The 22,406-nt window shown below is 64.7% G+C and overlaps 3 protein-coding genes across 7 annotated transcripts in view; 2 read left to right on the forward strand and 1 right to left on the reverse strand.

The window, feature by feature from the left end:
- Positions 1-12,204, reverse strand: THRA (thyroid hormone receptor alpha). 3 transcript variants are annotated; one of them, XM_030508491.1, is made up of 10 exons: positions 12,118-12,204; positions 7,279-7,328; positions 6,439-6,644; positions 5,316-5,377; positions 4,090-4,190; positions 3,848-3,995; positions 2,958-3,163; positions 2,429-2,575; positions 2,085-2,343; positions 1-1,550 (listed from the first exon to the last, which is right to left on the reverse strand). In XM_030508491.1, the coding sequence occupies exons 3-10, from the start codon at positions 6,489-6,491 to the stop codon at positions 1,300-1,302; spliced, it is 1,227 nt and encodes a 408-aa protein (XP_030364351.1). In that variant the 5' UTR covers positions 6,492-6,644; positions 7,279-7,328; positions 12,118-12,204; the 3' UTR covers positions 1-1,299. The 3 variants fall into 3 exon arrangements, with proteins under 3 accessions (XP_030364351.1, XP_030364353.1, XP_030364352.1); XM_030508493.1 differs by having other exon boundaries at positions 12,023-12,146; XM_030508492.1 differs by lacking the exon at positions 12,118-12,204 and having other exon boundaries at positions 7,279-10,815.
- Positions 9,970-16,322, forward strand: LOC115617971 (basic proline-rich protein-like). The gene is made up of 7 exons (XM_030509065.1): positions 9,970-10,252; positions 10,651-11,043; positions 11,524-11,744; positions 12,043-12,401; positions 13,547-13,633; positions 14,310-14,443; positions 15,847-16,322. Exons 1-7 carry the CDS (start codon positions 9,970-9,972, stop codon positions 16,320-16,322), a joined length of 1,953 nt encoding a protein of 650 aa, XP_030364925.1.
- Positions 16,032-22,406, forward strand: part of MED24 (mediator complex subunit 24) — an 18,133-nt gene continuing 11,758 nt past the window's right edge. For 2 of the 3 annotated variants that reach the window (XM_030508396.1, XM_030508397.1), the window contains exons 1-6: positions 16,032-16,112; positions 16,361-16,499; positions 18,420-18,502; positions 18,947-18,985; positions 20,278-20,351; positions 21,873-22,096. In XM_030508396.1, the coding sequence (XP_030364256.1) occupies positions 16,370-16,499; positions 18,420-18,502; positions 18,947-18,985; positions 20,278-20,351; positions 21,873-22,096 (550 nt within the window). In that variant the 5' untranslated portion in view covers positions 16,032-16,112; positions 16,361-16,369. Of the gene's footprint in view, positions 16,113-16,360; positions 16,500-18,419; positions 18,503-18,946; positions 18,986-19,065; positions 19,322-20,277; positions 20,352-21,872; positions 22,097-22,406 lie in introns of those variants that run through there. The other variant, XM_030508398.1, reaches the window with a different exon arrangement.

Below are 22,406 nucleotides of genomic sequence, written 5' to 3' on the forward strand. Positions count from 1 at the left end.
AAGATTTTTTTTTGTTTTTAATTACAAAAATTATATATTTTATAGATATTTATATATATATATATATTAGCTTAGGTGGGCCCCGGCAGGCCGCCTGCCTCGCCGGCCGCCCCCCCCGCACCCCCCCTCAGCCTCCGCCTGAGGTAAGAAAAGATTCACAAACCTAAATTTGGGGAGGGGGGGAGGGGGAAAGGTGATAAAACCATTCCCGGGTGCCCCTGCTGCAGCCCTGCACCCGCCCAGACCCCTCCCTCCACGGCCAGGCCCCCCCCCCGGGAGCAGGGGGGTGTGATTTGGGGGGTGCAGCCCCCCTCCCCGAAGTGCTGCTGCCGGGGGGCTGGGGCAGTAGTGCAGTGGGGGCCATGTGGGGTCCCGGGGGGGGCACCCGCTGCCCCCCCATCCCCGCCGGTGCCTCTGGGGCCTTTGCAACTCCTGACGGACACGACAAATAAACCCACGAGGACGAGGGGGGGAAAGGGGGAAACAACAACAAAAAAAAGAACAACGGAAAAGGTGGGGGGGTGATGAGTGGGGGGGCGGCCGCAGCGGGTCCCCACGACCCCCCCCTCGCGGTGTCCCGCAGCGCCCACCGTCTGCGGCGCTTGGCACAAAATCAGCTCCTCTCAGCCCAAAATAGACAGAGAAAACCAAAGCCCCGAATCTGGCCCCAAATTCTATGGGGTGGGAAGGGGGATGCAGGGCGGGGGGGGGGCGGTCACCCCAGCCAGGGCACAGCACACTGGGGGGGGGGGGGGGGCGTGAGTCCCCCAGCCCTCCACCCCCCCTTCCCCATGGGCTGGGGTCCCCCTTGCCACCACTGTGCCCCTAAATACCCCTCATCCTGCTACGGGGGGGGGGGTCCTGGCCCCCCCACCCTGGCCCCTGCGCTGCTGCCTGGCCCAAAGTGCATGTGGCCGGGGCAGCCTCTCCCTGTGCAGCCCAGAGCCCCCTCCTCTCCTCTGCTCTTCCTCCTCCTCCTCCTTCTCCTCTCTCCTTCCAAAGTGCAGTTAGTTTAATATTTTAGCCTCTCAGGGAGGGAAATAAATGCTTAAAAAATAATAATCTAAGAAGAGAAGGACAATAAAGGAAACGCTCGACCGTCGGGGCCCTTCCCTGTGCAAACAAACAAAATTCATCAAGTCCTGGGGCGCTGGGGGGCTGTGGAGGGGGGCAGCCATGGGGGGCACAGCAGGACCCCCCCCTCGCTTGGGCGCAGCATTCCCCCAGTAAGAGAAATCGGGGGGTGATGTGGGGCAGAGCGGGGAGGAGGCCATGGGGTAGGGAAGGAGGGTGGCAGCCCTACACCTCCTGGTCCTCGAAGACCTCGAGGAAGAGGGGGGGGAAGAGCTCGGTGGGACACTCCACCTTCATGTGCAGGAAGCGGCTGGCGTGGCAGGCGCCGATCATCCGCAGATCCGTCACCTTCATCAGCAGCTTGGGCCAGAAGTGGGGAATGTTGTGTTTGCGGTAGTTGATGTAGTGCTCGAAGGCCAGCAGGTACGTCTCCTGGCACTTCTCGATCTTCTCCACGCAGATCAGCCCCGTCCGGTCTGTGGGAACAGGGAATGTGGTGGCCGGAGGGGGGAGATTCTCTGTGTCCCAAACCCCCCTGCTTTGGTGCTGGGGTGACCACCATGGAGACCCCCTTCAGCATGGAATGGCTCCCCAGGATATCAAGGTGCTCACACCATGCACCTCATGCTCCTGGGGAATAGGGTGCCCGCCCCTTGTACCCCCCCAGCTTGCAGCACTGGGGAGTGGGATGCCCACTCCATACTCCTGGGGCACTAGGAATTGGGGTGCCCACCCCTTGCACCCTCAGGCTGCTGCAGCACTAGAATTGAGGTGCCCACCCCTTGCATCCCAACTCCTAGGGCAGTGAGCATTCCAGTGCCCACAGCACCAAGGTGCCCAACTCCATGCACCCAAGCGTGCTCATCCCATATCCCCCCAAAACCAGTGGGGACCAGTTTCCCCAGGGTGCCCACCCAATGCACCCTGAAGGTGCTGTGGTCTCTGGGCACTGGGATGCCCACCCCATTCCCTTCCCCAGCACCCCTGGGGATAGCTACCGCTGCCACTACCTGAGGACATGAGCAGCACGGCCTGGAGCAGGGCCACCTCGGTGTCATCCAGGTTGAAGGCAGAGAGGGACTTGCCCAGGTCGAAGATGGCATCGGAGACGACGCCGAGGCCGCCGTTCTTGAGCTGCTCGCGCTTGACAGCCATCTCCCCACTGAGCGTCAGCGTCTCGCTCTCGGGGTCGTAGCGTACGGCCGCTCGCAGCGACATGATCTCCATGCAGCAGCCCTTCAGCAGGATGATCTGGTCTTCACAAGGCAGCTGCGGGTTGGGGATGGTGTCAGTGGTGGTGGTGGTGAGGTACTTGGTGCACCCCATGTCCCGTCCCCCTCCGGTATGCTGTTACCTCTGAAAACATGGGCAGTTTTTTGGCAAAGTCGACCACACGGGTGATGGCCGGGGTGATGATTTTTGTAAACTCGCTGAACGCCTCCAGGTCGACTTTGTCCCCATCAGGCATTGAGGCCATGGGCGACTGGCCGATGTCCTCGGGCTGTGGGGACACATGGACAGACGGTGGGGTTGGGGGGTGCGGAGCGACCATGTCCCCCCCCACCCCAGCACCCCAATGGCAGTTGGGGGAAACCGAGGCAGGGCTGGGAGTGGGGCAGCAGCCAGGAGAGGGAGCTGTGTGCCAGCACCACTGCAGGGACAGGGACAAGGCCACCCCACAGGGCACAGCTGTCCCCTTCGGTCACCACTAACCCCTTGACCCGTCTGGGGGTGACAAGCTCAAGGACATCAGGTGACGTCCCAAACCCCATTCTTCAACCACTCTCCTGGTGCCATGCATGCACCAAGCGTGTGGGTGCTCAGTGCAGGGTGGCAGGTCCCAGGGGGTGGTGGTGGTGGGCTCCCCCTATCCATGTCCTCACCAGGAATTTCCGCTTCTGCTTCCAGTGGCTACCCTGGGCATTGGTGCTGCGGTGGGCCTCGGTCACCACATGGATGAGCTCCCACTCCTCTGCGCTGGGGTTGGGGCGATGCTGCAGCGACTTGATCATCTCCTCCTTCCGCCGCCGCTCCCGGTTCTCCTCGATCAGCTTCCGCTTCGCTACCCGCTTCGAATCATCCAGCACCACTGTGGGGAGCACCCGACGTGTCAGTCAGCACCCCCCAACGCATCCCACCCCACAGCCCGCACCCCAACTGCTGCTTCAGGCCCCCCACAGCACCCCCAGTCATGCCAGGACCCCAAGCCAGTGAATGTGCTCTTGGGAGACCCCACTTGGAGCACTGTGTGCAGTGCTGGTGTCCTCAACGTAAGAAGGACATGGAGCTGTTGGAGCAAGTCCAGAGGAGGCCACGAGGATGATCAGAGCCTGGAGCACATCCCGTACGGAGACAGGCTGAGAAAGTTGGGGCTGTTCAGCCTGGAGAAGAGAAGCTGCGTGGAGACCTCAGAGCAGCTTCCAGTGTCTGAAGGGGGCTGCAAGGATGCTGGAGAGGGACTCTGCATCAAGGACTGTAGTGATAGGACAAGGGGTTCATACTGAAACAGGGGAAGTTCAGGTTAGATAAAAGAACAAGTTCTTCCCTGTGAGGGTGCTGAGGCGCTGGCACAGGGTGCCCAGAGAAGCTGTGGCTGCCCCATCCCTGGCAGTGTTCAAGGCCAGGTTGGACACAGGGGCTTGGAGCGACCTGCTCTAGTGGAAGGTGTCCCTGCCCATGGCAGGGGGTTGGAACTGGATGATCTTGACGTCCTTTCCAACCAAAACCGTTGTGTCATTCTATGTGCGTGTCCCCCCATGCCCCTCACACTCACAGTCCATGGCCATGCCCACGGAGATGCACTTCTTGAAGCGGCAGAGCTGGCACTGGTTGCGGGTGATCTTGTCGATGACGCAGCAGCCATCGTACTTGCAGGAGTACGTGGGGTGTAGGTTCTTCTGGATGGTCCGACGGAAAAAGCCCTGGGGACAATGGACACACACACACACACAAGGCGGTGACCCCCACTGAGCCCCCCCAGCTTCTTGCCCCCCCTGCCGCTCCCTGCCCGCTCACCTTGCAGCCCTCGCAGGTGATGCAGCGGTAGTGGTAGCCGGTGGCTTTGTCCCCGCACACCACGCACTGTTCATCTTTGTCCAGGTAACTAGGGATGTACCCTGGGTGGGGCACAGTGTGTCAGGGACTCCCTCATCGTGACCCCCCCACCCCGTGCCTCCGTTTCCCCCCCTATAGCAGCCGCTGTCCCAGCCCGCTGCAGGCAGCCCTGGCATGGGAAGGGTTAATGGCTGAGGGTCTGGGGGGGCTGCCCAAGCCCCCTGCAGCAATAAAGCTCCCATTATCAGGCTGGGGAGGCAGCTGCGGGGGGGTGTCCCCGTTCCCCCTGGCACACAATGGCCCACTGTCCCCTGGTAGCCCAGGGACCAGCCCCCCCATCATCAGCCTCATGGGGAAACTGAGGCACGGGGCACCCATGATGCTTGGGGGCGTTGAAGCACCCATGAAGAATGGGGGTACCCAGCACCCACGAAGCATGGGGGGGTCCCAGCACCCCCATAACCCCCTGGGATGGAGCAAACTGAGGTGTGGGGGCCCCAAGAGCCCACCCTGGTGCCCTGTGGGTGCCAGATGTGGGGGGCCCCCGTGTCCCCCCCACCTCCGAGCAGGAAGGGGTGTGGGAGGGATGGGCTGGGAGCCGAACGCCTGGGTCCCTCTGGGGCCTCTTGTCCTCCCAGCGGGATCCCGCCAGTGCTGGCCGCTCCCCGCTGGGGAATGGGGCAGGGCTGGGGGGTAGCGCCCAGCCGAGGCCCCCTTATCTCCCACCCCAGGGTGCTGCTGGCCCCGATAGCACCTCCCCGGCTCGACCCATGGCCATGCAGGGGGACGGGCATCCCACAGAGATGTGGGTGCTTGTGGTCCCGGCAGGGACATGAGGTGCTGGGGAACCTGTGGGACCCAGCAGAGATTTAGCAGTGCCAGGTGGGGGGAGGGGGGGGTAGGAGAGTGGGGTGCCCGGGGGAACCTGGAGTGCTTGGCAAGGACATCGGGTGCCCACCAGGAACATGGAGTGCCCCTGGGAACCTGGGGTGCCCATCAGGAACATGGGGTGCTCAGGGGACCCCAGGATCCTCAGCATGGGCATGGGGAGCTGGTGGGATGCAGGCAAGACATGCAGTGCCTGCGAAACCTGTAGAGGATGGGGGGCACCCAGGGGAGCCTGGCAGTGAGCAGGGGAGCCAGGGGCCCTTGGGGGTGCCAGGGGTCCTCGGGGGGTTGTCCAATACCTGACATGCTGCTCTTCACCAAACATTGGCTGCTCTTTCTTTTGCGCTTGCCATCCAGCCACCTGCAGGAGGGGGCCAGGCTGGGACTGTGCCCCAACGGACTCCCAACAGCCCCCCATAGCCCCCCACAGCCAACCCCCCCCCGTAGCCAGACCCCCCCTTGCCGGGGGTCCCGGCAGTGGCAATGCCACATGCAGGGTCCACCACTGGGGTGCGAGGGGTTGCGCCATGGGGTGCAGGGGAGCCCTGGGGACCCTCAACCTGGGGCAGGGCATCACCGGGCGGGGCTGAGACCGGGGGTGGGGGAGGGGGGAAGGAGGAAAAGGGGGGAAGGGAAAGGGTGGGGGAGGGGCAGGGAAAGGCTGGGGGGGTGGGGGAGGGGCTCATTTACAGTCAAAGACAAAATGTCCTTTTGGCTCAGCGGGGAAGTGACGTCAGAAGGGCTCAGCCAATGGTGGGCCGCGGGGGTCCGCGCCTCGCCCGCACGGCAGCAGCCCATTGGCTGAGTGGCCTGGCACTGCTTGAACGGGGGGGGGGGGGCACCCCGATGCCCCGGGGATGGGCACCTGCGGGTGGTGAATGAAGGAGGGGCAGGGGTCCCCCCGGCTCCAGCCCAAGGTGACCCCGGGCCTGGCTCCCCCCAGGGCACGTGAGAGCCGCGGCCCTCCCAAAATAGCCCCGGGACAGGGGGGCCGAGGGGCCCCAGGGGGGAGCGGGCTGCTGGGAGAGGCCCCCGCCGGGGGCACCCGGGGTGCAGCGGGACACCGGGGGCACGGGGACCCTTGGGGACACCGGGGCTATGGGGACCCATGGAGGCACCCAGGGTGTGGGAATGCATGGGGACATAAGGGGCACAGACACAGCCATGGCCACACAAAGATGCACAGGGATCTACTGGGCACAGGGACACATGGGAAACACCAGGCCTGGTGACATACAGGGCATGGGGACACATGGGACATGGTGTCTCACAGGGCACAGAGATGTACCAGGCATGGGGACACTTGGGGACACACAAAGATGCACAGGGCATAGGGCCACACAGGGATGCAAGGGGACACACAGGGCATCAGCATGCACAGGGCACGGGGCCATGTTTGTCACGGTGACACCGGGGGCTTACCGGGTGTCCTCTGGCTCCGACAGCGGGTCCAGGGTGCTGGGCTTCTGTTCCATTCACCGCAATTCCATTAAGGAGCGCTCAGCACTGACCGAGTGGGCTCCGCCACCGGTGCCACGCACAGGGGGGGCCACGGCGGGGCGGCTACGACGCGCTCCCCATGGCACCCACCTTAGTGCTCAGCTCCGTGCAGCATCCCGGGCCCGACCCTGCAGGACAGACCATGGCTGAGCTGGGACCCCTGGCCAGGGGTCCTTGCCAGGGGGTCCCCGGGAGCTCACCCCATGGTGTGGGACTGGGTGAAAGTGCACGGAGGGAGTGAGAACACAGGGTGGGTGTGGGAGCGTGCAATGGTGTGCAGAGCGTGTGTGGCTGGGCAAGAGCACGAGGGACATGCAAGAAGACGTGGCGTGAGGAAAGGGCCTGGACAGCATGTGCAATGGCAGCGGGGCTGGTGTGAGCGTGCACGGGTGTGCGAGAGTGTCATGGGTGTGCAAGAGTGTGCACGGGTGTGTGAGGCTGTGCAAGAGCGTGCACGGCATGTAAGTGTGCATGAGTATGCAAGGCTGTGGGGGAGCGTGCATGGGTGTGGGAGAGTGTTCAAGGCACATGAGTGTACACGTGTGTGCAGGGCTGTATGAGGGTGTGTGGGGAAGCACAAGCACACGCAGATGCCACGGGGCACGACTCAGGGCTGGGGGGGCCCCTCCCAAGCAGTGGGGTGGAGCCCATGGGAGTTCGGGGCTGCTCGGGGGAGCCACCCCAGGTACCACGCCTGAGCCCTGATGCATTCACCACGTGTGGCCACCCGCCCCCCCCCCCCCTTGCTGGTGGGTGACTTACGGGGCAGGGGGCTCCGGGGGGGCCGGGGGTTCCCTCCTCTGCGAGCTCTCCTGTAGCAAAGACACAGCACGGTGGGGCTGGGGTGCAGCAGCACTGGGGTCACCCACCACTTCCCTATGCTCCACATCCCTATGGGTGCCCGGCACTCACACTGTACACCCACAGCAGTCCATTGGGATGGGGGAGGGCCCCCATTTACAAGCACGGGGGTGCGGGGGGGTGCGGGGCCCCCAGCCCGTGCCGGGGGGGGGGGGGCCGCGGGGCTGTGCCGGGCGCCGTGCCCGGCCCTCGGGCTCCTCCGCTCCGTGCGGGGACAGGCAGAAAGTAGGTCACGTTTGTCTTGGCCACAGCAGAAATTCCTCCGGCGGATTTAAAACTGCAGTGGCCGGGGCTCGGCTGCGCCCAGAGCCCCCCCGGTACCCCCACACCATGGGGTATCCCAGCCCAGCCCCCCCGCACCCCCTCCAGCCAGGGATACCCGGATAGGACTGGGATGCGGGTGAGGGATGCTGCACCCATGGGTGCTCAATGGCACCCTACGCATGGCAACGCTCAAGGGGTCCCCACAGATCCCTCTGGGGGGGGGGCACTGCCTGCCCCTCCCTCTGTGGGGAAACTGAGGCACCGCGGGGCACCCCAGCACCCACTCTCCACCTTGTGGGGGGGTCAGGGAGGGCCCTCACTGCAGCTCCAGGCCATGCTTTGGGGCTGTACCTATAGAGCCGGGGCGGCGCGGCCGGGGGCTGCAGCAAATGTTTGTTCCATATGGGAACGGCGCGCGGAGACTTCCAAGTATAGGCACTGGCAGTGCTCCAGGGCTGTGCGGCCCCCGCCGGGCACTGGCCCCCCCTTCCCACGGGACCCCGCGCGCCAGCAGAGCCCTGACACACTCGGTGCATGTGTGGGGCCAAGGGGGCGTCACCGTCACCATGAAGCTGGCACAGGCCATGGCACAGGGCACTCCTGAATGCGGCACCAGGGGGGGCTCGGCCGTCGCTGCCTCAGTTTCCCTGCTGGGGTGGTGAGTGGTGCTGAATTAGAGGGGCTTAAGGTTAAAGCCAGGGCTCAGCAGCGCTAAGTCAGGGCTCGCTGGTGTCCCTGCCAGCCCCCACTATGGACACCCCTCCCACCCCGGGATCATCGGCACCCAGCACCCGGCTGAGCCTGCGGTGCCGCTCCAGGAACCCTCACTCGAGGAATCCCGGGCGCGTTGGGGCGGCCCAGATAGACAGACAGACAAGGGAGGCGGCTCTCCTCCTCCTCCTCCTGCGGGACACGTGTGATGAGTGCAATCGGGTCTCAGCCCCTCCCCCCCACTGCTCCCTATTGCTGAGTGACACCCCAACCCGCACATCCCACCCTGGAGGACCCGGTGTGGGGCTGGGTGGGAGCAGGGAGGCAGCCAACAGGGCCGCCCCCAACTTTTCCCCCCCTCCAGCCCCACGCCCAGGGGAGCGTTTCTGCTGAGTCTGGTGGTTGCAGGCGATGGAAAACAACCTGGGGGCAAAGTCCAGGGATGGGCTGGTGGCGGGAGCCACCTTACCCCGCGGGGGGCACCCAGCACCCCGCTTCCCTAGGGATGACACCGCCGGGGATCCCCTGCAACAGGGACCACAGCCCCAGGGACACCTGTCCACAACGGCATCGGCTGCCTCCATGCCACTGGACATGGGTGCTGGGTACCAGGGATGCCCCATGGGGACACCATCCATATCCCTGCCCCCCGGGACAGATGGGCTCCGGGGGTCCTGGGTGTCTCCCCCACCACCACCAGCTGCCAGCCGGGTCAGGGAGGTGAGGGCCTAAGCGCTTTAGCCAGGGTGGCAATTAGTGTGATTAGCATGGGCTGGGGGCAGGGCAGTGCTGCCCGCACCGGCACATGCTGCCTGCACCGGCACACGGGCACCGGGGCAGCACTGCTGTGCCCCAGCCGGACCAATGCCGCTGACCGTGTCACGGGAGTGCAGCCAGGCACCGCGGTGGCACAGCTGGCACGTGCATGGCTGCCACACGCGTGTCCTTGACCACTGCCCTGCACTCACCCTGCACCTCTGCCGGCGCATGGCGTGCCGTGCCCAGTGCCATGCAGCGCCCGGTGCTGTGTGGCATGCATGGCAGTGTGTGGCGTGCTGGGAAGCGGCAGGAATCCCAGGCATCCGCAGCAGCTGGGCAGCCAGAGTGTGGGGGGATGCCACAGGCTTGACATCAGGGCAGCCCACCCTGTGCCATAGGGGACCTGCGTAGTGCCCCCTCCCCACAGATGGATGCCATGAGCCTGGGGCTGTGACCATGCTGCAGCTCCATGAAGCCACCACTCAAGCGGGTGCCTGGTCAGCGCCAGGGCAGGTCACCGTCCCCACAGCCACGGCCTTGTGCCTCTGACAGCTCCTGCATCTCTGCTGCGGGGACCTGCACCACAACCCCGACACCCACCATGGACCCCAAGGACTCCTGGTGCCGTGAAGTCCAACTGCTGCTGTGCCAGCTGCTTCTTGCCGTGATGCCCGACCGTGTGGCTGGGACAAGTCAGCAGCATTCCCCCATCTCAGCCACTTTCAGCCATGCTTCAGTTTCCCCGTCCCACCGGGGCCACTGTCTGCTCGCAAAGGCAAAGCCACGGTGCCACTTCCCACAGCACCATGCCCCTTGTGCCAGGACGCAGCCAGATCCCTGTGCAACAAATGCTGCCCGATGGGGACCCTGGGGCACCTGGTGTGCGCCGAGTGTCCCCGATCTCAGCTTGCTGGGGTGGCTGTGCGTCCCGAGCCCCACGGGGTGCCCCCGTCCCTGCGCAGGCTGCGCTGGGATGCCCAGGAGCTATTCTCAGCGCTTGGAGCTTGGCACGGGGATGGGGACGTTTCTAAATCGGGGGCCCCAGTTCACGTGCACCAGGACGGAACGGGGGGGTCCTGGGTTCCCTCCCCAGGGGATGCAGCCACCACCACGCCACAAGGTGCTGGGGTCAGCACCAACGGTGGGACATGGCAACCAGCACTGAGCCTGTGTGAGGGTGCCTGTCCTGCCCAGGAAGGGGACACAAGGGAGTGACAGTCCCTGCAGTGTCTCCATGGCCGCTCTACCCTGCCCGGGGGTGCCACGCCGAGGGTCCACAGTGCCGGGGCCACCTCGGAGTGATGCCACCTCAGGCGGGTCCCGGCCCTCCCTGTTCCAGCCCAGCCGCATCCAAGCGGGGCCCGGGGCACCCTTCCCACGCCTGCCTTCACCGCATCCCCCCCACCCCCTACCTGGAAGGGACCCTGCGTCTAGCCCCACCTCCAGGATCCACTGCACACTGGCGGCTGCACGGGGTCTGGGACCCCCGGGGGGGGGTGCTCGGCCCGGTCCCGCGGCCATGACCTTTGTGGGGAGCAGAGCGGGAGGGTCCCCGCTTCCTGGAGCTGCTGCCCCCCGAGAGGCGAAGGTCACAACCGTGCCCGGATAGGGGGTGTCAGACAGAGACCCCACGCCGGACCCCCCCACCCGGCGCGGGTCCACAGCGGCATGTACGGGCATTGCGGGGGCACACGGAGCCGCGCTGGGAGGGGGAATGCGCCTTGCCCCCACCCTGCGCCAAGACCCCCGGGCAGAGGAGCCCCCCCAACCGGTTCCACCGGGGCCTGCCCAAGCCCCACGGCGGCCCCGGCCCCCTCCCCATCGCCCCCCCAGTGCCGGCAGGGGTCAGGCGGGGTGAGGCGCAGCTCTGGCCCCCGTCTCTGCCGGTGCCGGCCCCGCTGCTGGGGGTCATGGTGGCCGCCGCAGCTGAAGGTCGGTGCGGGGCGGCCGGGGCGGAGGAAAGGAGGGGGGGTCGAGCGGGAGGCCCGGGCAAGGCCGGCCCGGTCCCGGGGTGACCTTGGCCGCTGCCCTGCCTCAGTTTCCCCGGTTCACACCGGGAGGCGGACGCACCGGAGGAGCCCCGGCCGGGACCGCAGCCCCGCGCCCGACGGGTAGCTCCGGGACCGCCGCGCCCCGGGCAGGATCCGGCCCCCACCCGGGGCTGGGCGGGGGGGACGCGGGACCGCGGATCAGGATGGGAGAGGACGACCACCCCCCCCGCCACGCCCCGCACCCCGCTCGGCGCGGGGAGCCCCGGGGGTGCGGACCTGGAGCCCCCCGCCCCGCTGCTCCCGCCCCAACCGGGAGCGGCCGAGCCGCCCCCCGCTCCCCCCCCCCCGCGCTCTGCTCGCAGCGCAGAGAAAAATAATAATAAAAAACGATAAAAAAATCAAATCGCGGCGTTTCTGCCAGCGCGGGAGCGGCCCGGGCCCCCACCCGAGTCCCCCCCACGGGACGAGGCCACAACCAGCCCGCGGCCCGGCCCCGCCGCGGCCCGGCCCCGCACCCGTCACCGCAGAGCCACGCCGCGGGCCGGGCCCACGGGCCCCCGCCACGCCGCCCGCCACGCCACGGCCACGCAGCCGACGCGGGGGCCCCGGGGGGAAACCACGGCGCTGCGGGCGGGCGGGAAGGTGGGGGGGGGCCGCCCGCCGTTCACCGGACCCCCTCCCCTCCCGGTCGTGGCGGGGCGGGCGGGGGGCAGCGGCCGTGCCCCGCGCTGCAGCAGCGGGGGGAGGTTCTCCCCCGGGAAGCGCGGCCTCCCCCGCCCGACGCCAAACCCCCGGATTATTCAATATTCACCCGTGTTTTTCCTCCCGGTGCGCGCCCGGGCCGGGCCCCCTCCCGCTCCCCCCGCGGCTCCGGTCCCCCCCGCTCCGCCCGCCCTGCCCCCTCCCCGCATTGCACGCACCGAACTGCGCTCGGGCTCAGCCTGGGGAGCCCCGCGGGGGGGCCGCGGCCGGCGGTAAAGCTCCGGTGCGCGGCGGGGCCCGGTTCGGGCCGTACCTGGGCGGCGGCAGCGGCGGGCGCGGAGCGGAGCGGATCGGGGCGCAGCGGCGGCGGCGGCGGCGGACGGCGCCTGGCTCCTCCCCCGGCCCCGCCGCGCCGCCCGCCCGCCCGCTCCGCCGCGGCCGTAGCCCCCTCCGCCGGCCGCAGCCGCTCCCTGCACCCGCCGCGCCCGCCCCACGGCGGGCCCCGAGTGGGGACCCCTCACGGGGGGGGAAGCGGGGAGGGAGCGGAGGGGCCACGGGGGGAGCGGTGATGGGGACGGTGCCAGCGGCCGAGCGGAGGTGGGGCAGGTGGGGAGGTGCGGGTGGTGGTGCCCACGAGGATGTCGTGACCGCGACAACGGGGACGATGCCCGCGGGGATAGGGTCTGCACACAAGGGGAGGGGGTCCCAGAGAAGCCCAAGGATGGAGCCGATGGAGGGCAGAGACGGTGCCCACAGGGTTGGGGACAGCGCCCACAGGGGTGCGGTGACAGTGACAACGGGATACCCACGGGGATTGGGGACAGTGCCCATGGGGAGCTGGGGATGGTGCCCACAGCACAGGGGACAGCACCCAACGGGATGCCGTGACAGTGCCGAGGGTGACAGCGGACGGTGCCCTCGTGGGTTGGGGACAGCACCGGGGATAGCTTGGGACGGTGCCCATGACGGGTGGGGCACATTGGCACCTTAGGGTGCCCAGCCCGGCCCCGGGAGGCATCCCCTAGGCCCTGCACCCCCTCGAGCAGGATGTGGGCCCTGCCCCTGCGCCCCCCGGGGGTGGGGAGTTGTGGGGGTTGTGAGGCAGGCATCCGCCGTGGGGCTGGCGGCGTGCACCGGGCGAGGTGTGAGGCTGACTGCTGAGGTGTCACTGGGGGGGGGCACTGGGGTTCCCCCGCGCTGCACCCCAACCCGCCCGTCCCACCCCACCGCCTCCCGGCAGCCCCTGCGCCCCCCAACCCCCGCGGACTACACATCCCATCATGCCCGGGCTTAAAGGGGCGCTGCCGTGCGTCCCCCCTCCCCCAGGGACCCCCGGGGGGGCTCGGCCTTTGTCGCCCCCCCTCCGCCCCGGTGGTGCTCAGAGGATGGGGACTGCAAGGGCACAGTGTGCACAGGGGGAGGGGCCCCCAGGGGGTAGGGAGGCCCAGGACATGGGGGGCCCTAGGGCACGTGGGACCCCAGCGGGTGGGGATCCCCATGGCATTGTGATGCCTAAAGCAGACCCCATCCTGCACCCCAGGGCTGGGGACTGCTGGGGATGGGCATCCCACACTTGTGGCCCCATAGTCCTCATGTCCCCCGTGGGGGACTCGTACCCCCACCCCCGATTCCTCAGCCCCCTAGTCCTTGTACCGCCTCTGGTCCCCATAGCCCTGTGGTTCCCCACGGTGCCTCTGGCCCCCCTGGTCCCATGGTCCCCCTGTCCCTCCTGGTCCTCGCAGGACCCTGGGCCCCCCATCTCCACGGCAGGCAGCAGCGGGGCAGGAGCAGCAGAAGGTTGGCGGCCCCCCCAGCCTCGGCCCCCGCCTGTACTGTACACTTTATCCTCAGCAAACACGGCGCGTCTGCGGCCACCCCCGCCCCCCCCATCTATGTCTGCCCGCGATAAGGCAGTGGCCAAACTCAGCCCCAGGCCATGACCCCAGATCCCCCCGCCTGCGGCTGCCCAGCACCATCCGTCCCAATGGGGAAACTGAGGCAGGGCTGGGGTTCACCTGGGGAGCATGGACGTGTGCCTCTCCCACCCACCAGCACCCCCTGACCCCTGCTACAGGTCTGTGAGTTGCTTACAGTGTGACCCACAGGTCCCTGGGCCCCCACAGGCAGGGTGGGGGGCACCCCATGCCCTGCGGCAGACCCCATCTGAGGCGGGATGGGACATGGAGGGGCTGCGTTGTTCTCGGGGTCGGCCTGAATGAGCTCCTTAGAATTCATCCCGCTGCTCTGCAGCACAGAGCCTCTATATATAGCCCAAGCCCAGCAGAAGGGCTCCCCCGGGCTCCTCCCGGGAAGGGGGTGACGCTGGGTGCAGTTCCTACATCCCCATCATTGGAGACCCCTATGGGGCAGCACCCACTGGGGGGCCGCGTGGGAGTTCCCCTCCATTCCAGGCCCCCCCCCCCCCCCCCGCCATCCCACTGGGAATCAAACCCTTCCCACCCCACTCCACACTGTGAATGGTTCATGTCCCCTCCGCTTAAGCAGGGTGCGGCACCGGCACTGGGGGGTCCCGGCTGTGCCGGTTACCCCGTGGGAAGGGGAAGCACCCCCCCCCGCCGGCCTCCTCCTTGCCCTCATTGCTGGGAAGGGCCCCGGCCCCTTCCGGCCCCCCCTTGGCCGTGGGGCTGGAGGCAGCTGGGCCGGGGCTCCCTGCCAAGGCCGGGGCGCAGCGCCGAGCCCTCGACGCCTTCCACCCCCCCGGCCACCCCCGAGCTGGGCGGGGGGAGGGCTGGGACCCCTTTAGTGCATCCCCCCCGCCGGTTTGGGGGGTGCTGCGCCAGGGGGGGTGGGGGGTAATCTATGGGAACTCTGCACACAGCCCCGGTCCCCCCCGGCAGCTGCGGCGAGCGAGACCCCCTCGGCACAGGAAATCCCTCCTCATGAATAGGGGCCGGGCCCCCCCCTGCTGCCGGGGCCCCTCGCTGCCGCCTAATCCCGGCCCCGGCGGGGGGATTTGCAGCGCCCCGGCCCCATGAATGATTAACCGGGGAATTAAGGGGCTGCGGAGCCGCCCCCCCCTCGTGGAGCCGGGAGGGCTGGGGCGGGGAAAAGGGGGGGCCCAGGCCCCCCACCCAGTTGCGGCACCTCTGGGCACCCTGCACCCCGGAGGGCTTCACCCCTTCTTGGGCTGTACCCGCGGTGCTGGGGGGTGCTGGGGGTACTGGGGATGCTGTGGGTTCTGGGGGGTGCTGTGGGTGCTGTGGGGATGCTGGGGGGATGCTGGGGGGCTGTCCCCCCGGCCCTGCTCCCCATCCTCCCGTTGCCATGGCAATGGAAGCAGCCAGGGGGATATTTTTAGCTTCTGGTACCGCATGGAGGGGGGGGAGAAGCCCAGCCCCATGCCGCCTGTGTGTGTGCACGCACACGTGTGTGTGCAACACACCTCTGCACTTGTGTATCTGCCCATTCACAGGTGTCTGCACACACACAAGTGTACACGTGCCTGTATGCACACACGTGTGCATCTACACGCATGCACACGCCTCGGCACATGTATGCAGAGACCCACTTGCATGCATACGTGGTCCTGAGTGCACACCCATGTTTGCACACCTGCGTGTGCTCTCACATGTGTGCCTGTATGCACACCTCCGTGCTCACACACTGCGTGCACACCTGCACTTGCACATGTGGGTGCACATACGTACGTGTATGCACACACACATACTGGCGCGTGTATGCACACACTCATCTGCATGTATAGTACATGTGTGACTGTATACACACTTGCACCCACACATGTGCATGCACATATGTACATGTATGCACACACACTAGTACATGTGTGCACACACCCACCTGCATGCATACCTCTTACCATATTTGCACACCCATATTTGCACGCTCCCATGCTCACCCACACGTGTGCCGGTATGCACACCTGCGCTCACACAGGTGCACACACGTGTGCACGTGCAGCTATGCACACACTCAGATACATGCACGCACACCCCCACGTGCACACACATACACATCCCCTGTGTGCACACGCATTTGCACACCTGCACACCTGCATGCTCAGAGCCCCTTGTTGGCACCCCTAACGCCTTTGCATGCCCCTTGCTTGCACACTCGCGCATTTGCACGCCCATTTGCACACTCACCCCTTTGCACGAGCTTCTTGCACATCCTTCGCACTCCCCACTCGCCTCCATCCTCCAAACTACATCCCCCAGCATCCCCCGCGCCCCGCCTCCCAATCAGCGCCCGGCTTTCTGGCGGGTGCCAACATGGCGGTGCCCAGGCGCTGAAGAACGTGCCGGTCGGCCGCCGCGGTGCCGGGTGCTGGTGAGGGCCGGGCGAGGCCGGGGCGGGGCGGGGGGGAGCCCCGGGGATGGCCCCGCCGCGCTCCGCGGCTTGACCAGGCCCCAGCCGCGGCCTCCCCGGACTCCTCCGGAGCCGCCGTTCCCCACGCACGGCCGGGCCCTGCCGCCCACCCCCCCCCCGGCTCCTCGGCGTTTCCCAGACGGGGTGTCGAGATCCTTCCCTCCAGCCTAGGCGCCGGCCGGGCTTGTGCTGACCCCGTCCCTTCGCAGGGCGCGGCCATGAAGGTGGTGAACCTGAAGCAGGCCATCCTGCAGGCCTGGAAGGAGCGCTGGAGCGACTATCAATGGGCCATCAACATGAAGCGGTTCTTCCCCCGTGGAGCCACTTGGGACATCCTCAACCTGGCAGGTCCGGGGCCGTGGGGCAGAGCAGGGGTGTGGGAGTGGGAGCCACGGCGCTTTCTGCTTTGGGGCTCCTTGCTCTGGTGCTGCCCAGAGCTGGACCCGTGGTTAAGCCAGCCTAAAGCTCAGCCTGTGGTGGGCGGCTGGCCCGGCAGGGCTGGGGTCACCGCTGGCTGCAGTCACACATAGTGAGAGCTTCGAGATCATGACATTTTGCTCTAACGCTCCTCAGCACACAGCTTCCCGCTGGCTACCTCAGTTTCCCCTGTGGTGAGGGGATAACAACCCTGTCTGTAGCCAAGGGAGGAGCTGGGTGCTGCTCCGAAGGCTGCTTCCCATCCCTGCTTATTGGGGCTTCTTTTCCTATCCCTATTCAAGGACGTTTGACACAAATCCTGCCAAACGCTGGTACCTGCTGAGCTCCAGGGTTTAAACATTGCCAGGCTTTTATGCTAATTATAGAAACTTGTTGCTAGGGTGGGTTTTTTTACTTTCTTGTGCAGCAAGTTGTGTTTGCAAGCTCTGGGTAAATAAACAGAGCACTGCTGAGGATTGCTGCTCCGGGGGATTTAAAGGGAAACAGCCCAGCACAGGCAGCAGCATTCCTTGCCCCACTGAGGGGTGACCTTTCCGTGGTGGTGTTTTTTCCTCACTCCATCCCGCTGGTGTGTTTCCTGGCAGCGTCTGGCCCATGATGGTGGGTTTTGTTAATCCGCATCCCCACAGCTGAGCTCCTCTAGCCAGTTTGTCCCCCTTCCACTGCAGCCCATGGTGGGGGTCAGTGCATGGACATGCAATGTGCGGCTGGAGGAGCTGAGCTGGAGCTGCAGGGCAGCCCTGGGGGGCTGCCAAAGCAAACTTAAAAGGGAAGATGCTGACACTGACGCCATCCTGGGCGCAGCACAAGTGTTGTGGGTGCAGAGGGACGCTATTCCCAGTGGCTGGAGCATGTGCTGCTTCCCTCACCGCAGCCCTAGAGTCGTCTTCTCCCAAGCTCCTGCCTTTCAGATTTAAACTACAAAGGAGGAAAAGCTGGCATGGGCTGCCTGGATCACGGCGGTGCCCAGCAAATCTATGCTGACACGTCTGCAGTGGGTAACAGCATGTGGCTGGCTCGTGTTGACACTCTCTGATTACATGGGGAGGGGAAGGCTGCCATTAGCCTTCTGTCCTTGAGCTGAGATGCCGTTGGCCACGGTCCCAGCCTTTGAGTGAGACCCGGGGAGTCTCCTGCTCCCACAGTCGGGATTTGGGATCTGGCGATGGCTGCTCCTCCTCCTCAGCTTTGGGGCAGCCACTTCCCAAACGGCTGCTGCCCCTTCTTGTGTCTGGGTGCTTTGACCTACTTACAGCCCCTGCTGCAGCCCAGGGCCTGCTTCTGGGAGGTGGTTCCTGTGCTCTGCCATAGTTCAAATGGTCAATTAAAGGCTTGACTGAGCAGATAGGACGGGCAGAGCCCCTCCAGCATCCACAGGCTGGCGGCAGGGAGGGCCAGACATGCAGGGCTGGGCCCAGCAGAGAGGGAAGGGACCGTGTGCCCAGGGCTCAGCCCTAGGAGCAGGAAGTTGCTCAGAGGAGGATGCTGGAGGATGTGAGAGCCTCCTGGGCAGGAGGTGGGAGGGAGGGGAGCATGTTTGGGGAGCATGTTTGGGGAACAGCAGGCACTGTTTTGGGGCCAGGGCGCCCAGGGAGAGCTGAGTTAGCAGGAGGCTGCTTGCACTGCCTGAATTATTTACCAGCTTTTGCCACCTGGGATTAGAAAGTTGTGGGATTCGGTGAATTTCAGGGAAGAGCGGCGCGGAATCGCTGTGGTTTGCACAGTTTGTCTTGGCCACCTTTTCTATGGGATGAGGGCAGAGCATGTGTATGTCTGTGCGTCCCCACACTGGGTATATGCCCAGAGCTGGGACCTTTCTTTTGCTTGCAGAGGCTCTTCTGGAGCAGGCCATGATCGGGCCATCGCCGAACCCACTCATCTTGTCCTACCTGAAGTACGCCATCAGCTCCCAGGTAATGACATTCCCCATGCACTGCAGGTGTCACCTCGCAGCCCACATTAGCAGGGGATGGGCAAAGAACCCAGGGTGTGGAGTTGGTGATGGAGAGATACCCCCCCCCAAATCTCCCATCCTGGGCTTGGGCAGGCTACTGAGGGCTCAGCACGTACACAAGTCTGGGATGTTCCTGTCAGTAGCCTCTGCCCATGGCCTGGCTGCAGGCAGGGTGGGAATCCTCCCCCTCTGAGACCCTCTGCATTTCATGTCGTCCCAAGTTTGTGTGAAACAAACCACCATCACCTCAAACTGTCAGTTTGGATTTGTGCTGGGTCAGTGTGTGCGGTGACAGCAGCAGGGCCGTGCCCCGACCTTGCTGTTCCTCAGCAACGAGCAGAGCTTGCAAACCTCAGCCTCCAGCACGCGGTTGCACCAGCTTTGCTTTGTGTTTTGTTCATAGATGGTGTCTTATTCCACGGTTCTGACGGCCATCAGCAAGGTAGGACTCTGGCTGAGGGTTTTCTCTTTACCTGTGACCCGTGTATCCATTTCCCTCACTGCAACTCTCCCCAAATGTAGGTCAAGTGGAAAATGACATCCTCTGCTGAGTCAGCAGTGGTCAGACAGTGCAAATTAGTGCCCGTGTCCCGCTGGGACAGGCTGCTGCCGCACTGGCGGGTCCTTCTCTGGGTTTGGGGATGCCTGCGGGTGTGAAAGCCTCGTCCCTTCATCGTGTGGGGCCTTGGCAGGCTCCTGCTCCTCAGTGTCCTGCATGTGAACCACAGCCCAGCTGCTGGAGACCACGTCCCTCTGCAGCCGGTGGCACTGGGAGCTGGTGGGTGGAGAAGCAGCGCTGCTCAAAGGGAGTGCAGCCACGCGGTGCTGCAGCCACGGGTGCTCAGTGTCCCCATGCTGCTTCGATGGGGACATGCACTCTGTGGCTGCCTCTGCTCCATGGGGAGCAACAGCCCCTTGCAGGCTGTGTTGGGCCCCCCACCTCTCTCTGAGCATCAGCCTTGTCAGGGTGCCCTCTGACCTGAAGAAAGAGGCATTCAGAGGAGAATAATTTCTCTCCTTCCACCTCTTTGCAGTTACTGGGGGATGGGAAGAGGAAGGTGCTGGTAGCTCTGCAATGCTTGTGTTGCTTTGGGGTGCTGCAGGCTGAACTTGGAGCTGTGCTACAAACATGCCACAAAGCCTCAGCGAGAGTGGGGACCCTGCAGTGGGCCTCAGCACCCATCTGGGGTGGTGGGTGGCTCCCAGAGGAGGGTAGAACCAGCACAGCGCCGGATGACAGTGACCACGGTGCTGGATCCTCGTTGTGCCCTGGTTGGGCAGAGAGCTGACCTTGAGAGCCAAGGCTTCCTCCTTCAGAGCAGCGTGTGCCCAGCACAGGCCTGCGGGCTGGCTCCGGCCTGGCAGGGGGGCCCCATCTGCTCTGTGCTGAGGTGTGGAGCTGCTTCTGCTGCTCCCAGCCCCGCGGCCAGCCGGGCTCCTGGCACACGCTGCTGGCACATGCCACAGTCCCGCACAGGGGCTGGCACTGAGCCCCCACCACAGCGAGCTCAGGCCGCCGCCGCCGGGGCCCTGTTGCCTCCCGCAACCCAGGGAGGGCACGACCCAGCCGAAGGCCAGCTCTGACCTAGTTCTCATTCAAGTGGCTTCTGGGCTGCTGCCAGGGTGAGCATCCTGCGGCCAGCCCAGTCCATGCAGGAAGGGGTTGAGTTTGTTTTCAGAGCTGCTGGAGCCTGGCAGCCCCCATCTGAAGTGTCTCCTGTTTCCCTGCTCCAGTTTGATGACTTCTCCCGGGACTTGTGTGTCCAATCGCTCTTGGAGATCATGGATATGTTCTGTGACCGCCTCAGGTATGGTGTGGCACTTCCGGTGTGGCTCTTCCAGTGTGGCAGTACCGGGAGCTGGTGGGGTCTGGCTGAGCCTGGGGTACCCTCCCTGTCAGAGGGAGGCAGGTTCCTCCTCCAGCTCCGCATCCATTCCCAAGATGCTGCCCTGGGCGCGCATGGGGAGAGCAGAGAGAGTCCAAAACCCCACCAGCTTTATGGGAAGCTGCAAGAAACCCAACTATTCTGGGATAAACATCTCTACTATGGTATTCCTGTCCTGCTCAGGTAGATAGGGGTGGGTGTAAGCCCTGTGGCCTGAGGGCGTCTGTCCCCTCAGAGCATTTCCTTTCTGTTGTGTGGCCTTCCCAAGGCTCTGGCTATGTGTCCCCTTGTCTGCCTGTGCTGCCCCAGGCGCTCCAGCCAGCTGCCTTGTTTTGCTTCATGCTCTTCCGCTGGTGTTGCAGGGCCCAGGGGAGCCCACACAATTCAGGCCACAAAAACTCTTTTAGAAAGCTCAGAAATCTTCCTGTTAACCCCTGAGAGCCTCTTCTGGAAGGCTGGAGCAGAGAGCGTGCGGCGGGGGCAGCAGGAGGAGCAGGAGGAAGGTGGCAGCTCTTCAATGACATGAAATGAAGCAGCAGCAATGAATATGCATCAGTCACAGATGTTGGCAAGAAGCTGTTGCTGGCCAACTGAAGAGCCAGCCACTTAATCCAAGCCCTGCCTAATCTGATCCTCTACTTGATTTGATCAAAATTACTGGCCCCAATGATTTGTGCATCAGGAGGGGAAAGCGTTCAGCTCTTGCAGCACACTGATCAATGCTGAGCTTCTCTTAGCAAGATAATTTAATGAGAGGCTTGGAAAGTTTCCCTGGAGTAGAGTCGCCAGAAAGGAGGCTGCAACTGGGGAGAGGTTATTTCCCCTGGCACAGCTGGGATGCAGGCTGGGATCTGCAGCAGAGGAGCTGGTGGGCTGGGCTGGAGCACGGGACATGGGCTTGGATTCCCCAGCCTGCCCTGTCTCTGTGCCTTAGTTTCCCCAGGTCAGCAGCATAGAATCATAGAATGGTTTTGGTTGGAAAGGACCTTAAGATCATCCAATTCCAACCCCCTGCCATGGGCAGGGATGGCTCACACTAGACCATGTTGCCCAAGGCTCTGTCCAACCTGGCCTTGAACACTGCCAGAGATGGAGCATTTACTGCTTTTTTGGGCAGCCTGTTCCAGGGCCTCACCACTGTAACAGCAAAAAACTTCTTCCTTACATCTAACGTGAACTTCCTCTGTTTAAGTTTAAACCCATCACCCCTTGTCCTATCGCTACAGTCCCTGATGCAGAGTCCCTCTCCAGCATCCTTGTAGCCCCCTTCAGACACTGGAAGCTGCTCTGATGTGTCCATGCAGCTTCTCCGGCTGAACAGCCCCAACTTTCTCAGCCTGTCTTTGTACGGGATGTGCTTCAGCCCCTGATCGTCCTCGTGGCCTCCTCTGCGCTTACTTCGGCGGCATGGTGAGCACGGTGCTGTTTCTCTCCTCTATCCAGCTGTCATGGCAAAGCCGAGGAGTGCATCAGCCTGTGCCGGGCAGTGCTGAGTGCCCTCAACTGGCTCCTGCGCTGTGCTGCCTTCTACGCTGAGAAGGTGAAGGAGACACTGGATCAGGTGGCTGCTGAGGCCCAGCTCAAGATGTGTCTGGAGCGGCTGGAGAAGATGCTTGGGAGCACCAAGAACCGAGCCTTGATCCACATCGCTAAGCTGGAGGAGACGTGTATGTCAGTGCCCTGTGCTGTGGCTGCCAGCACTGCTTTCCCCTGGATGCGGCTGGCCCTGGGGAGGTGGCATTGCCACCTCTCCCTTCCCCCTGCCTGGCTCCTGCTGCATTGGGCTCCTCCGGTTCCAAGCCCATCCATCTTTCAGCTCTGTTGCTTTCTCCTCCCTGGCTCTCTGCCCCCTCACCTCTCTGCTGCCCTTGGAAGAGCAGCAGAATTAATGGGAAGGCTGCATGAACTGTTTCTGGGTGCATGGTGAGCCCTGTGCTCTGCCAGCATGCCTGTGTCTGGCCAAGAGGCTGTGCCAAG

Source organism: Strigops habroptila, chromosome 19, assembly GCF_004027225.2.
Source record: "Strigops habroptila isolate Jane chromosome 19, bStrHab1.2.pri, whole genome shotgun sequence".
Classification (NCBI taxonomy): Eukaryota; Metazoa; Chordata; class Aves; order Psittaciformes; family Psittacidae; genus Strigops; species Strigops habroptila.